This window comes from Cryptomeria japonica, chromosome 9 (genome assembly GCF_030272615.1).
Source record: "Cryptomeria japonica chromosome 9, Sugi_1.0, whole genome shotgun sequence".
Classification (NCBI taxonomy): Eukaryota; Viridiplantae; Streptophyta; class Pinopsida; order Cupressales; family Cupressaceae; genus Cryptomeria; species Cryptomeria japonica.
In genome coordinates, this window is record NC_081413.1 from 32,404,012 (window position 1) to 32,419,982 (window position 15,971).

The 15,971-nt window shown below is 34.2% G+C and overlaps 1 protein-coding gene across 1 annotated transcript; it reads right to left on the reverse strand.

Moving 5' to 3' along the window:
* Positions 1–5,741: 5,741 nt before the first annotated feature.
* Positions 5,742–9,640, reverse strand: LOC131045281 (uncharacterized). Its single transcript, XM_057978839.2, has 2 exons — positions 9,279–9,640; positions 5,742–6,111 (listed from the first exon to the last, which is right to left on the reverse strand). The coding sequence occupies exons 1-2, from the start codon at positions 9,433–9,435 to the stop codon at positions 5,960–5,962; spliced, it is 309 nt and encodes a 102-aa protein (XP_057834822.1). The 5' UTR covers positions 9,436–9,640; the 3' UTR covers positions 5,742–5,959.
* Positions 9,641–15,971: the final 6,331 nt, after the last annotated feature.

Consider the following 15,971-nt stretch of genomic DNA (forward strand, 5'->3'; position numbering starts at 1 on the left):
GGGTAATCCTAGTCAAGCAAAGGCCTCATCAACCATTGTCTTGCCCTCTACCCAATAGGTATCTACACCGACAGGAGGAGGAGATGGAGAAGAGCCTCTTGAGAAAAGGAAAAGCCCTAAAAATACATGTGGGGATGGCCCACCTAAGCGCAGTGAGGTAGAGAAATAAGTGGAGAAGGATAAGGACAAAGAGCAAGAAAAAAGTAATGAACAAGTAGAGGTAGAAGAGATCAATCTTGATTCATCTGGGACTTAGCCTGACTCTTCTCAAAGTCCTCAAAATATAAACAATAAGATGCTCTAAAGGGTAAATCCCCTCCTTTTCCTTTTAATTTACAAAATGTAACTAGAAAACCTCCATTGAGAAGAGCCTTGCAATTTTCATCTCTTGATTCTCAATCAAATACTCAAGCCATAGGTACTCCTTCCTCTCCTTCGTGATTGGAGAACACCATGTAAAAAAAATAAAAAATAAAATTAGTGCCAATAAGTTTGCCTGATGATAATATTGTGGGGCAATTACTATAAGGGACTCCTAAGCCCAAAAAGTTGAAGACCACATCATGGCTGATGGAAGACAATGGCACAAGGCATTTCTTTAGAGATTGCACATGTATGTGCTCAAGAGGAACCAAGTCACGCTACAACAACTGACTACAACTTGACAAAATTCATTTGGGACTCATTTGGGACCCCATAGTAAAGATGGGGATGTACATACTTTTCAGGCAACAGCTTCTACATGAAAATTAAACAAATTAAAAATGAGTTGAAGAAAGTTGTGGAATTGCTCATCAGCTGCTTGAATTCTTTGGTGGATCCCTCACCTCAACCAATCAGTCAAGCAAGTGCCTCTTTTGACCCAGCTGCGAAAGAGATGGTGAATAAGGTGCAAAAGGATAGCTCTTATGGCAAAATTACTTAGGAATGAAAGATTTGAAGACCAAAGGGCCTACATTTATTAAGCAACTCAAAAAAGTGTGATGATTTAATTTTAATGAGAAATGCCATAAATACTGAATCTCTAGTTGCAAGTTGATCAAGAACTAAAAAAAAATCCTAAACATGGAAATAGCAGTAAAGCAAATTGTCCAAGGTATGACCCCAAACGCATCATGTGGAGAAAAATCATGAGTGGAAGAACTCCTTAAAGCAAAATATCAAGGAGATATTAAAAGAATGCAACCATGTTCATGCTGATCTCCTCAAAGAAATTTTCAAAAATTGAATGTCGATTGAGTAAGAAAGACAATGCACGTGATGCAACAATAGATGAACTAAAGGAGGAATTTTAGAAGATTATAGATGCATTGTCAGATGAGAAAGCTTTTTGCAAAGATAACATGAAGAAGTTGGGAAGAATTGGTGCACCTCTATCATGGTATGAGGGCCATCTAGCCAATTTCACTGTTAAGATTTGAAAACATCCATGACAACAAAGCTCTTTGGGCGAGAGTAGTAGCTGCAAAACAAGTCCCTGTGGACAGAGTAGATGAGGGTTCACCAAACTCGCCACCTCACTAATGGCCACATGTTTTATTTGAACTTTAAAAGTTTATAATGTTTTAATTGTATAAAACTTTTAATTATATAAACTTTAAATATGCAAACAAAAGACATTGAAAGGGTCCGAATGTTTTATCCCCATCGAATTGTAGCGTGATAGCGAGACACGATCAGGAGGAAGTAATAAAAATTTGCTCATTTTGAAGGGTTTGACAAGGCTGTGTGCATGTTAATTTGAATGTGAAGTTTATTGATGTTGATGACTGAGTCTGTGTGTTTAAATTAACGTCTGATTATTATTTTCTGTGAGAATATAATTTCATTTATTAAGCAATTAATTAATAATTTATTCAGTTGTTTGATAACGATGTGTCTTTGCATTTGAGCCAAAATAAAGTCATTGAAATCATTTACTTTAAAAAGACAGATCTGTTAACCAACACATAAAGGTTCAAACCTTACTGGGATGACATTGTTGAATGTTTAACTGGGGATGAAATCGTCCATTTGTGACCTCACCAATTCATAGCTCCAGGTCAAAAGCGTTACCCCTCTTTAAAAATAATTTAAAAATAAGTAAATTTATTAAGTTGTTTTTTCATAATAGATACAAAACTAAATAAGAAATAGCATGGGCATACGCATTTGTCATTAGGACAAGCAAATAAAACAAACAAATATGCAAATCAATGAAAATTCTCAAACCTTCATTCAATTGAAAAAATGGTCAGCATAAAAGCATCATTTATGGGTAAATTCTGGCTTGAACATCACCGATCTAAAATCGATAACAATTAGTTGTGTAAATGCTTGCCATACTCTATTTTAGATTTATAGCTCTTCAAAAACTAAACCACCTTTCCGCCAAAATTATCATAAGGGATGGTGGATAAATAGTGCGTTTTGCTGAGATGACAGTCAGTACAGAAATTATAGGAATAAACCGGTCGGTGGTAACATCAAGACCTCTCTGATGGAAACTGGAAAAGAAAGAAAAGATGCATAGAAATGAAATGTATACGGACACTTAAAATTTCACATATAGGCATGTATCTAGATGAGAGAATAAAAAGCTAGGCAGGTTTTGCATGGATGAAAAGTATGTTTACAATAATCAAAACCACATAAAAATTGTTCTGTTCAACACAAAATAGAGACATGAGAGAAACGAGCATAGTTCAAGTCTGATAATAAGGGCATGATGGACACAGATAGTACAATGTGAAAGAGGATTGACGCAGAATTAGATTTGATTTTAGTGAAGCGTCGGGTGTAGACATGAAAAATGGGGTTACAAGGATACTGAACACAAATGAAGCGAATAAGGATGCCCTTGAATGTATTTTAGGGAAAATTAAAATACAATAACAGACGAGATAGAGTCATGGAGGATTAAGGGGATAATGGTCACACATAACAGGAGGTTTATATACAGGAGAAAAAGAACATAAAATAAAATAAAAGATAGTGAGAAATTTCTTGTCTGCAGTAGCTGTGACAAAGAAAAGTGATAAATGTTTGTCCAAGAATTGGAGATAAAACAACTCCACTACTATATTGAAGGTGTTTATAGAAATCTGTTTCATTAGAAGGCCCAATGATGCCATTAGTATCCCCTCTTATGAATTGTTAAAAAAACTCCTTGCTGCATACTGCATGAGGCAACCATACTAGCACTCCTCTAATGGGCAACCAACAAAATATGAGCATTTTTGGCAAGTTTGACTATCAAAGAAAACTAGAGTCTATATAAACAGTTATTTTAGTACCAAAATTATTCCCCGTGCCTGAACTAAACAAGGATTAGTATTATTTTGCTCTTGCGGAACTTTTGGTGCATGCCAATTTATCCAAAGGTTGCAGTTACAGTGCTTTAATATTTAACATATCGGGGTTATAGAGGCATGTCGGGGTTATAGGAGGGCAGTAAATCATATTGGCAACTAATTTGGCTGTTAATCAGAACATACAAAATCACACTGACAGCTAACTCTGGTTTTTGCTGCATTCTAAGGTAGATTTTTGGGTCATGTGACTACTATTTTTAGTGACTTAAAAATTTCACCAAAGACTCATCTATGCAGAAATATTTTATAGGATGTTACTATTTCATTCAATTATCATCCAACTCTGTATTATAATACATGATATAAATAACAATTAAGTTTGCCAGCCCATTGCTGCTATTTAATTTTACTGAAAAATGGTAGAGCCATAGTGCCAATTTCCATGACCCTGATACTTATTTTTTTCGTTTCCAGTTAACGCATAAAATCTCTGGTAATCCCTTTAGGAAGAATTTTATCTGTTTTTCAAAAATTATGGCAACTTAGAGATCACTGTCATACAGTAATCGTGGGGAAAAGAAAGATTCCTACTTTAACTTTAGCTTGGCAATAATTCATGTGACAACATCTTGACTTAACTGATGATCAGGATTGACATGTTCTGTACCAGCATATTTGAAGAAATCTCTAATTTGTGGAATGATTAGTGCAGAACCATGTGAGAAATGGTCTGCTAGAAGCAGTAGCCAATTCGACCTACAGCCTCCACTGCTGTTTGTTCTAAAACTCTAAAAATTATAAGTTTGGTATCAGAACCTCTGATAAGTCTTTTGGGAAGCCATTATCAATGTATCTATCTTTTTGGTAAAGTATTTTGAATCAGTCATCTAGAGAGCGAAGAGTTTGTCTGTGTAGGGTTTCACCCTAGTGTTGAGATCTGAGAAAATCTATTATCAGTTCTTTGTTATGTCTTTGTTAACAAGCTTTAAAGCTTTCTTTCTCCCTCGTTAAACCCTTGTAAGTATACTCTACGTTGTCCCGACTTCTCACTCTTCAACAGAATGGCTGAGTTCCAAAGATTCACTGCTGTTCCATATGGTGTTGAAAGAATTAATGAGGCGAGTCTTTAAGGAATGTATGAGTTACCTATAGTACAGCCCACAGAAGGTGAATTAAAATGAGAGAAATTCCAGATATTGATACTTCAGAAATGTAATAGAAGGTCAAGTACTTAAAGATCCCCTTTGTTAAAAGCTGAGTGACTATATAAAAGAAGTGCATTAAATCCAAATCCTTTGAAAAAATTCATTTCTAGATCTAAATTCAAACAGTTTGTGATTCCTAGAATGTAGATTGTCGAATTAACTTTAGAATATAACCCCCAGCAAACATTTCAGACCAAATTGTTGTCTATTCTTCCTCCGGAAGAAATAGATTATATTGGAATGTATATAGTGCTACCAGCCTTGGATATTACAGAACTTGTAACATGAATTAAGATAGAATTGAGACCTGAAGAAAAAAGGAATCTGATATTCAGCTCAAGGACAACGTTTAACATTCAACTTATGATCTGTTTGTAAGGCACAGAAAAAGGAAAGGCATTTCCTCCTATTATCATTGAAGGAATCCAATTCATCGATTGCAAGTTTTGGCTTTAATTTAATTATGAAATTGTGAATACAAATCTGGTAAACAGAGTGCTTGACATTCATAATAAGTTGCAAATTCCCAAATAATATGTCCCATGGCAATGCCAGTCTAAACTTTTCTGTAAGATAAAATACTTTTTTAGCAGGTGACGCTCAGAAATCAACACTTGCATACCCTTATTACATTAATCTAGGTTTTAGCCCCGGACACTAGAGGAGTTCCCGGAGCTCACACAGTTCGCCACCCCTAGCATGCACTACTACAGTTGCATCCAGAATGAATGTAATGCTACCAACCCAACGCATTATGGAGCCACATACAAGAATTGTAAAAAGAAAATGAGTGCCGACTCAAATATGGACTCTTGTGGCAAACTGAGTAGTGATTAAAATCCTAATCAACCATCCTGGCACATCCATACACTTTACATAACGTGAAATTTATCCTTTTTTTTGGAGTAATCCTCTGCCATTCCATAGAGTGGACAGATGTGCCAGTATAGTATGATCCATTTAAATTTTAAGTCTCTTATCACTCGAAAGATAGATAAAGCTTTGGCCAGTGAAAATAATCAGCAGCAGCTATATTCCCCTCAACTATTTTGCTCTTTTTGCTGAAAGAAAGCTCAATGCCCTACAAAATCTATACACAAAATTATGTGATCGGACTGTTTAGCATACTAATGGTAAATCTCTAAATTACTTAAAATCGTTTGTTGAGACCCCTTAACATGTTCAACTAAAGTACATTTTGTAATGGCAATGCAAAAAAAGGTTTCAAGTACAAGATTTTAAATATAATCAAGCTTTATGCATTCATAAGAATATATACTATTAGAGCTTTACATTTATCATATAGTTTATCCTTGTTTACAAAATCAACAGTTCTAAGAGCCATTAAATAGAAACTACTTACCCCCACCATTATTCAAAAAGCAACAGCACCCCTCTCCCATTTAGAATCAATCCAATTCTCTAAGCCTCTTGCCCTAAGTAAAATTCCCTGATTTCTACCTACAAATAAGCAAGTCTCCGAGAATTCGCCTTTTTGGTTTTGTCCACCTTCTTAGCTAGTTTCTTGGTTGATTTCTCATTCACTCCTGCATCTGACTCGTCATTGAACCATCCCACCGATTTCTGAGCTGAATACATTAGCTGTGTAATGCCTGTTGAAACAAGACGAAAACAAACAGAGTATGTAGCAAACCAGTACTTAATAGTAGAAACAAATAGTAACATCAGAAAATTAAGATCCAGACGATACAATCTGTAATGTGAGAACAGATAACAGCAGATCCTAAAGCACCAAACTTCAATCACAAAAGACCATATAGTGAAAAATGGTGTCACCAACAAACAAATATTCTTAAAATATCCTCACCACAACAACACATGCCGCAAACACAAATAAGCCAGTCACAGCTCTTTTCAAAAGGTGCCATTTGAAAAAATCAATGTTGAATGGACACAGATACAGACACAGATACAGATACGGAAACGGTATTGGATACAGGCATGGCCACTTTTGAAGACCCCCAATATGGATATGGCTGTATACTACATTCATAAGAAACACATACACATATATTTAACACAATTTTCTAAGTTATTAAAAGAGGTTTTCAATACTTTAAAAGCAATTTAGAAACATAATTTCTACATAAATAATTATATTTAACAATTTATAATATGCAAAAAATAGTAAAGTTGTATTGGAAGATAACCCAAAAAAATAGGTCACTGAAATATAAAAACATTTCATTTGTCTTCCTCATTTGGTGTAGGTTTTGTTTACACTGAAAAAAATAAAAAAATTGCATGGTCGAAAAATTTAAATTAAGTTAGGAAGACTTATGTCAAATTTTTTAAAAAATCAAATCACACAGTAGCAGGCATGGTTGGAAAATCAAGGTTTTAGGGCAATGTGTGGGTATAGTATCCAAGGTGTATCCACACCATATCCTATCCATATTGGATACAGGGATACAAGCGCCCAGGAGGGGCAGGGGCGTATCTGGCCACTCTGGAAAAAATCGATTATTGTAGAATTTAGGAGCTCAAAAACAACAAACAAAAAATATTAAACTTGTGATACAATTCAACAAACTTTCTTTGTATGATCAGATGTGCAAATATATTCAACCTCGAAATGTATGTTAACTGCTCCTGATGTCAAACAGGTTAGACCTTGTAGAATAAGGCCCTGAACGGTTTTGTCCCAAGTTAACCACATGAAAAAGTTGACAATCTGATGTAATAAGTGAGTTTTGTCACAAATCACCAGTAGACATGGGATTCAAAGATCCGCACCACCATTTTGAAACAGGGTTTGGGAGTTCATGGATAAAACCACGCTTATATTGCATCTATGTTCTACAAGAAGATGTTCTCCACCCCTGTTCTTTGTCCCCATCCTCCATACCCTCTGCTATTTTCACACTCCCTTTTGTGTTTCGACATGCCACTTCCATGGGGAAGTTGATATTGGAGAAATGAACTAGACCTGAACCATAATATGGAACTTACCAAAAAGCCCCAGTCAAAGAGTACAGGCAGCTCGGTGGCAGAGGACCCTAACATGTACATGGGAAGTCCTAAATTTCAGTCTCAGCTGGTCCATCGAAAATAACATGGTATCAGAACAATGTTAGTCCACAAGTGCACAAAGCAGCTGAAAAGCCTAGTCCCAGTGAGAAATCAATGGACATGTCCAGAATCAATAGCACACAGAAAATAACACGGTCAAAGCAAGGTTAGTCAAGAAGTGTACAAGCAGCTGCAAATTGGGAAATTAATGGAAGTGTCCAGAATTGTTGGTCCCAAAAAGTAACATGGAAGCAAAGCAAGGTTAGTTAACAAGCATACAAAGCAACTGCAAAGCCTGGTGAATGTGTTATCAGAGCAAGGTTAGTTAACAAGCATACAAAGCAGCTGCAAATACTGGTACCAAGTAGTAAATCAATGGACACATCCAACATGCCCATCAATCAAAGACAAGCACACGTGCATGTGCTGCAGACTCAGATAGACTTTTTGCACCTGCTCTTATACCAAAGTAATGGAACAACCATGATTTATTCATCATTATGATTTGATTATGCCTCTATACAAGAAATACGACATGTAACAAATTTAACCATTTGACAAGTTCTATATCAAACCTAATTAAACAACAGCATCACACAACTTATTAACTGATTTATTCAGTTTCTAACAGTTGGTTGGACTTGATATCATATTTACATGTATTCACCAAGAGATGTAGGTCTTGGTACTTGGACAATGGTAGTGCTTCTCATGATACCAAAATGAAGCCCTAATTAATTCATAGGATTTAATACAAAAGTACAACAGCATATGCTGGTATTTTGAGAATTCAAGAAAAGAAAAATTACCATTTAACTAGAACTACAGCAGATCTAACTACGCAACAGCATCACACAACTTATTACCTAATTTTGATACTCAGTTTCTAACAGTTGGTTGAACTTAATATCACATTCACACATAGTCACCAATAGATGAAGGAGCTGGAACTGAGAGATTGGTAGAGCTTCTCGTTCCTCAGTCAAGTTCCCTGGTTTCTAAAGTTTATCAGGTAACTTAGCGATCAACTAATTAGAAAAGAAACTACAGATTATTTTCAAATCTTCCTTGTTTTGGATAATAATATTCTTTTACTAAGTGGCTGGGATGTTAATGCGATAGGGACACTCGTGAGAGCATAGCCTAGGATCACATCACAGCGACAACAGAATCACTCATAACTCAAATCTTGAAAATGTTATTTAGTGTGAACCATGATTACAAACCTTTAAATATGACTCAAACTTACTGTACACAACCATAAATGTGACCCAAATATTGCCAAGCTCTATACCGTATGCAGTTCCAAGAAACTTATTCTCATCGACAACTGTGACTTAAACTCGAGGTCATGATTTCACCTCATCTGGCAAAAAATATAATTTCAAATAAACCCCACCGACAGAATTAATCAACATAATAAGTACCGATCTCCATGCAGTTAAAAGGATTCTTCTGATGGGTGTCCGAAATTTTCGGCAATCAAGATCATGACTTGGACTCTCTGCGGAAAATTTGCATTTTCGTAGAACCCCACCCGTGGAGTCAATTACCCTCAGGAATGGATAGACCACCACTAACACAGTCTTATACAAATAAAAAATGGGTACTCTTATCAAATGCCCAGATCTCAAATGGAATTTACAAACAAAAAGGTTCCAGATCTATGAAAACTTCAGCAAAGCGAAGAAGGAAATAAACAAGAAAAAGAAGAAAGATGCTAAAATATGAGATTAGAAAATCCTACCATCCCTCACGGCCTTGGCATCATAGTTCTTCTCCCTAACCTCCTGTAGAGTAGCTGAGAGCTTCCAGTAGAGAGGTCTTCCAACATAAAATGCTACAACGCAAATCAATACCAGCAGCACCAACCTTAAAGCCCATCGACTAGCTTGGTTTGCCATTATTATTTTTTTCCTTCTTTTGACCCCGATTCAGTTCCTGGAGAATTTAATCTGAATAAAAGCCCAAACTGAGGCCCACCCTGTCTAAGCTTTTTGTTTACCGTGTCTCATCGATCTTATACAGTTTTGATAAATTATTATTTAAATGGTGTGTCGACTTTGAAAAATTGTCCTTATCCTTGCTAAAATACTCACATGAGCGAATGTGGGGAAATTGGGGTTCTTGAATGCCAAAAGAACAAAGCAAATCCATCCACTCTCTAGAGCGTGGCTATTGTCCCTATAAAATGCATTTATCAATATAATGTATCACCATACTCCATCTTGCCCCCCTTATAACACTCTCCCCTAATTTTGTTGTTTTTTTTTTCAAAAAGCATGTTGCTCACCAATTTTTTCAAACTAATTGAGCTCCCTACTTTGTCATGTCATATCCTCCATTCTATTTTTTTGAGTCAATATTTCTTATTTTGGCATATCATATCTTACATTCTATTTTTTGAGTCAATATTCTATATTTGCTAAGTAATATGGGACTACTTCGTACTCCTTGCAAGAGGCACCTTACTAGACTACAAACAAGGTGTACATATCTTACCCCCTAGAGGATTTGAACTTGTGACTTTTCTTCCAAGAGTACAAGCTCTTCACCACTAGACCAACTTAGGGGCATAAAGGAAAGAATAGCAAGTTGTACAAAGTAGGTTCTATAAAGGATTTCTTCATCTTCTTCTTCGACTATTGTTACTACTAATCTTTCTATTCTAACATCTCTTTATTTGACTTCAACATTTATTCAACATATATATATATATATATATATATATATATATATATATATATATATAGTGAGATTTTACAAAAAAAATAATAACCATTTATTTGTAAAATTTCTAATATTTTAGGTCCGCAAATGTTTTTTTGTGCAAACATTTGTGCACCCAAAATATTATTTCAATTTCAAATTGACTTGTTTTGCACCTTGACTCATTTGTTCTTTGGCCTTTTTACATGATTTGCAAACATATGAGTACTTTTAATCTTTTTGTGTTGGCAACTCTCTATTTGGCTTCTGCATTTCTTCAACATTAAAAAATAAGATTTTTTGTAGGGTTTTACAAAAGCATGACTAAATTATTTTGTTGTGAATAGTCAATTGTAAAGTGCATTTTGTTGTAAATCCACATCCAAGAAAGCATCAGCAATGGCTACCAAGCCTACTAGTGCAATGCTAAAACTAAAATACATTACCAATCCATACAATGTAATAGTTAGAGCATAATGAATCTTATTTCCAAATGAAAAAGAGTATATGATTCAATCATAAGCACATGCTTATGAAATCAATTTGACCTTTGTTTTTCATTAGAAAGACTTTTTGACATCTTTTTAGGCTTGGCTAGTTGCAACTCTATTGGAATAACAACCATTGTCATGAATTGAAGTAGATTAGACCTTTCTCATAGTGTTGTCAAACAATCCACATCAAAATAAAGCAGCAATAGATTGAAAGAGTTGATCCATGTAAACATGAAAGAAACTTGTCCTCCCATATGAAGTTGGATTCTTGCCCTAGCAAAGCAGTGTGAAAAAATTGGAAGGGGTTATTTCCACAAAATGGGTTGGTACTAAGAACAACCATATGTAAATTAGTCATCCTATATCCTAATTTCAATCTCTAATAGATAGAAAGAAGATTTTTAAGGAAATAGGTGGAAGATTAAGAGCATTGCATCAAAATGATTATTAAAACAATATGTCTTGACAATAGGGTTTCACCTTTTACCCTAGAAATCTTCAAATAAAGGAGGGTTTATGGCACCTATAGTCTTGGTAATATAGTTTATATAGTGACCCTTGTTCTCGAGACTAGCTCACCTTGTGCCATTGGGCCTTGTCACAAATAAGGTGTGACCCTATTATATGTCATACTTATAATCTCAGTAATATATTTTTCATATGGGCATATGATTCAATGATATGATTCTTACTCTTGAAGATGACCTTTGAAACCACAAAGAAATTATACTTGTTTTCTAGATACATGTGCATGCCTATGTCATTTAAGAGTCAAAATCTATAATAATTAAGGTGCACAAATGTTTGCACAAAAAAACCATACATTCAATTGAGAAACATACTATGTTTTACAACCTAAACACCACTACTTGACTACTTATATGTGTGGACCCAAAAAATATTACATCTCATTTTGGCATTCACTTGTTTTGCACCTCAAATTATCTTTTAGTATAACTTGTTTTGCAACTATATGACTAAAATATTTTTTTATAAATAGCCAATTGTAAGATGCATTTTTTGGTAAATTAGTCAGTAGTAAATTATCCATCCCTCTATCCTAACTTCCCTTTCTAATTCATAAGTTGGTTTTGTGTAAACTTAAGCTAAAAGAAAAGTAAGCAAACTACAGGGCTTGCAATCATGCCTATAGATATCAAATGAAAGCTCTTGGTAGAATATAGAGAAGTTTTGTTCCCTAAGAGCTTCTATGGCATATCATATTTTGATATGCAAATCTATATGTTCTTGCAGTCTAGATGAGTGCTCCACACCAAGGTGTACTTTGGATGCACAAGACAAGTCTGATATGGGCCCTAGAAAGTAAATTTTCTAGTAATTACTAAGTAAACTACTAAATAGAAGAGAGCTCCTCATAAGAGGACTAAAAAGGTGAAAATACAAAAGATAAATTCAGTTGAGGGCCTTGTTGGAATATCTTCCAATAAAGGAATGATGAGAGTATGGAAAATATTTATACTTTCATGAATGAGAAAGGAAGGACAGAATAATTAGATGACCTATTGATTGTCTCCCAATCAGGTAAGATAAAGGAAAAATGATTGAAAAAAAATAATTCTACTAATGAACCATTAATTGAGTGAGTGTCCATCATGGTCAGATAAGAATGGTAGAAATGATGGTAGTTAGGAAGATGAGATAGATCTAGAAATGCACGAAACAAGCTATGACACATCTAGCCACACATCCACTATTTGATATTGGAATCTTTTAAAACATCCACATGTCAATTTAAATACATTTATCCATTTTCAATTTTACACATATTACTAGATATTTCACCACTTCTTGAGTGCAATTAAATTTGGAAGTAAGGATACTATGACTAGATTTTATATATGGTACTTCATTGGATTATAATATGTTGATGTTTCTTATGTAATAATTTATTGGTGAATGTCGTGGTTGTAGTTACATAATTTAATGTAGCACATAAACAAGTAATCAACAACACATCCAACAAATGAACACCAATATTTTCTACGTGGAAAACCCAAATAGGGAAAAACCACAATGAGCACTTTCTCACAAAAATATATCCACTATGTGTATCAGACTATAATAAAAAGAGCTCACTACTCTAGACTTGCAAACCAAGGCTAACTACTCTTGGGCCAAGATATAAAAAGGGACTTGCAAAGCCTAAAGATATAATTACAATAGGGCAAGATACAAAAATGATTTGGAAAGAAGGATCTCTCGATCATGAAGTTGTCCTTGAACTCTGCATCAAGCGACCAACATCAACACACACAACTCAGACCTCAACTATCAACACTCTGTCTCATATCTCTACCACAGTCTCAAGACAGCTTGCATATCATTCGAACACAATTCTTCCCACTCTCATAGTTCTACTCACTTTCCACACACAACTCAATCATGTATACATTCCTTATATATAAGATAGATCATCAAAGCTTGAACCAAGTCGGCCTGAAACAAAATATAACTTTCAAACCAAAAACACACATGTTGATCCACTCTAGGAGAAAGAGGGGACCAAAACACATCTTCCAAAGATCAAATCACCGATCCACAATCATTGGAACATAACTAACATCACACCAACACAGTGTGCATCCATATAAGCAACTAACAATCAAAACATATCCTCCAATGCAAATAACTCAAAATTCGGATCTCCACACGCTATGACAAGACTCATAACACGTCAAATTACCTTTCACAAATCATATCTAGGCCCAAAGATAGGTCTAGCATAGAGTATCACAACCAGCTATGAATAATGCCACAACATCTATAGAACACAACAATGTTTTCGGACCACAAAACTATCATATTCATGATACCAAAACTATATCCAAAGAAGATAACAATAACAAACAACATCAGCAACACTTTTTGGACCTGGACACTTCCAAAACAACTTGTAGAACAACTGCAACATCAACACAACAAGATATCTCTGCACCACAAACTTTTTGGACCAATGACTATCTGGAACAAGTATGACATCAATGACAACCACAACAACACATAGTTACAACAAGGAGGTTGAGATTGTCTTGTAACTATTTTGTATTATGATAAGGAAGTAGATAACAACTGTAATTAACTAATTTCTTCAATTTGAATTTGAGAAAGCACACAATTTAAGTTGAGAACCTTGGAAAGCTTCTCGATATAAAAATAAATTTATTGAACAAAGTTTGTCACAAGAACAAAATGAGTCTAGTTACTCCATCACCTTGAAAAATAAGAGGTTGGTATATGCATCAACATAGGAAAAATAAATGCAAGAGACTTATTGGAGCATATTTTTACTATATCATACTTTCTTCCACTCATGGTAATCATAAGACTTTGGGCTTAAATAGGTGTAGGCATTTTGTATCCTAGTTTTATTGATACTTTGAGGAGAAAACGGATTTCATTCTAGTTTGGTTTCATTTATTCAAAGGCTTTGGCATATTAATCGATTTCATCATTTTCTTTCCAATGTGTACAAAATTATCTATATGTTGATGCTAAGGTTCGTAACATTGGTTATGACCAATGTGTTCATAAATGCATTGATGAAATAAAATTTCTCTTCAATGTTACTTCCACTTTATTAATATACATGGCTTCTCCATTCTACATTTTTTATCCACCCTCAACCACTACCCACTTTATCCCTTTTTAGCATATTTTTTTTGAATACCCAATTGATTAACCAATTGAGATCCATTATGAATTATTTTTTGAGAAATGGGGTTTCTCATCTCCTACATCTTAGACCTTGAAATATTTATAATATATATTTATATTTGTAATGCACTAGCATATCTTACTTATCACGTGCTTTTACCTCATTGCGAGAAAATGGTTGAAGCTATTCTGGCTCCAAAACAGACCTTTCGTACAACGTGTTAGTGATAAGTTAGTCAATCGCAGTCATTAATTGCGAAATCGATGGTGTAAAACACGCGACTAACACGCATGTTAGTCAATCCATACTATCTTTTTGGAGCCAGAATAGACACGTTCGAGAAAATAGTGGTGTATACAAGTTGAAAATACACTATGTTTTCAATTGATACATTTTTTTGTGCAAACATGTGTGCACCCAACTATTGGTGCACATATAATAGAGGTGTGAATTCATTGTCTATGGGTTTTTTTGTCATCCTTGTGTGTGTAATTTTATCCTTATTTTAGAAATAGAGCAACATCCCACTTTGAGGTGGTACTTTTGGTCATGTATTGACTATCTTAGAATGAGTGAAAAATTGTAAGAATGTATCTAATGTCCTTATGATATTATAAGATGTGAAAATAATTTATGATAAATTCTATGACACATTTAAGGAAATGATTATAAGAAGTTGCAATGCTTAAGAAGCATCAATGAAATTTTAAAAGGTATATTAAATTATTTACGATGATAGACCTAAGAAGTCAGATGTCTTTTTTGGACTTAGGAAGTTGTTATTTTATCAGCTAATAAAGTTTGATGGCCAAGTTTATGTTGTTGGGATGTAAGGTATACCAAAATAACTTGTTACACTAATTTTGAAGGGTGTGATGTTCAAAAAATTAAAAATTAAAAATTATTACTGAAGTAGAGAAATCAATTCCTAAATTGATGAACAATTATATATAATAACACAGTTATTTATATTCATGGAAAACCCTTTGAGAGAAAAACCTCACACTCCAAAACTTGCATAATGTATTGTCAAATCCAAAAGAGGATTATATAATTACACTTTAAATGCAAATCTTTATGAGAGTGTTTCACCAATAAACTTGGACAGTTTTGGTAGCATTCTAAGAACACTTGTATACCTATGAATTCTTGTAAGATAGCATTTCCTTAAGTACCAAATTAGAGAAATAAACAAGTTGACAAAACATAAATGGTTTTCGAAACCATGTTGCAAAACAAGCTGTATACGCCTAAAAATTGGCTTGAGAAAATTAATTAAATGCATGCTATTTAATTAATGTCTAAGGTTTAAATCCTCTATCTGTTAATAAATTCTTTAATTTATGTATATGATTCATGGCAATGTATTCTTCCTATCCTAAAATCATTTCCACATCATCTAACCAACTTGTCCTATCATGCCACATCAACATGTGTCTCACAAATTAAATATTCTCAAATATTTAATTAATCAATTATTTTCAACAACTTTAGGGACACATGGCATTTGCAAAAAATTGACAAATTAAATATTCTCAAATATTTAATTAATCAAATATCT

Bases quoted from the DNA above. Each gene is read 5' to 3' on its own strand.
- LOC131045281 (XM_057978839.2), bottom strand. From the start codon at position 9,435: ATGGCAAACCAAGCTAGTCGATGGGCTTTAAGGTTGGTGCTGCTGGTA. The intron at 6,112-9,278 runs GTAGGATTTTCT...TTGTTTCAACAG, and splicing joins TGCCAAGGCCGTGAGGGATG to GCATTACACAGCTAATGTAT.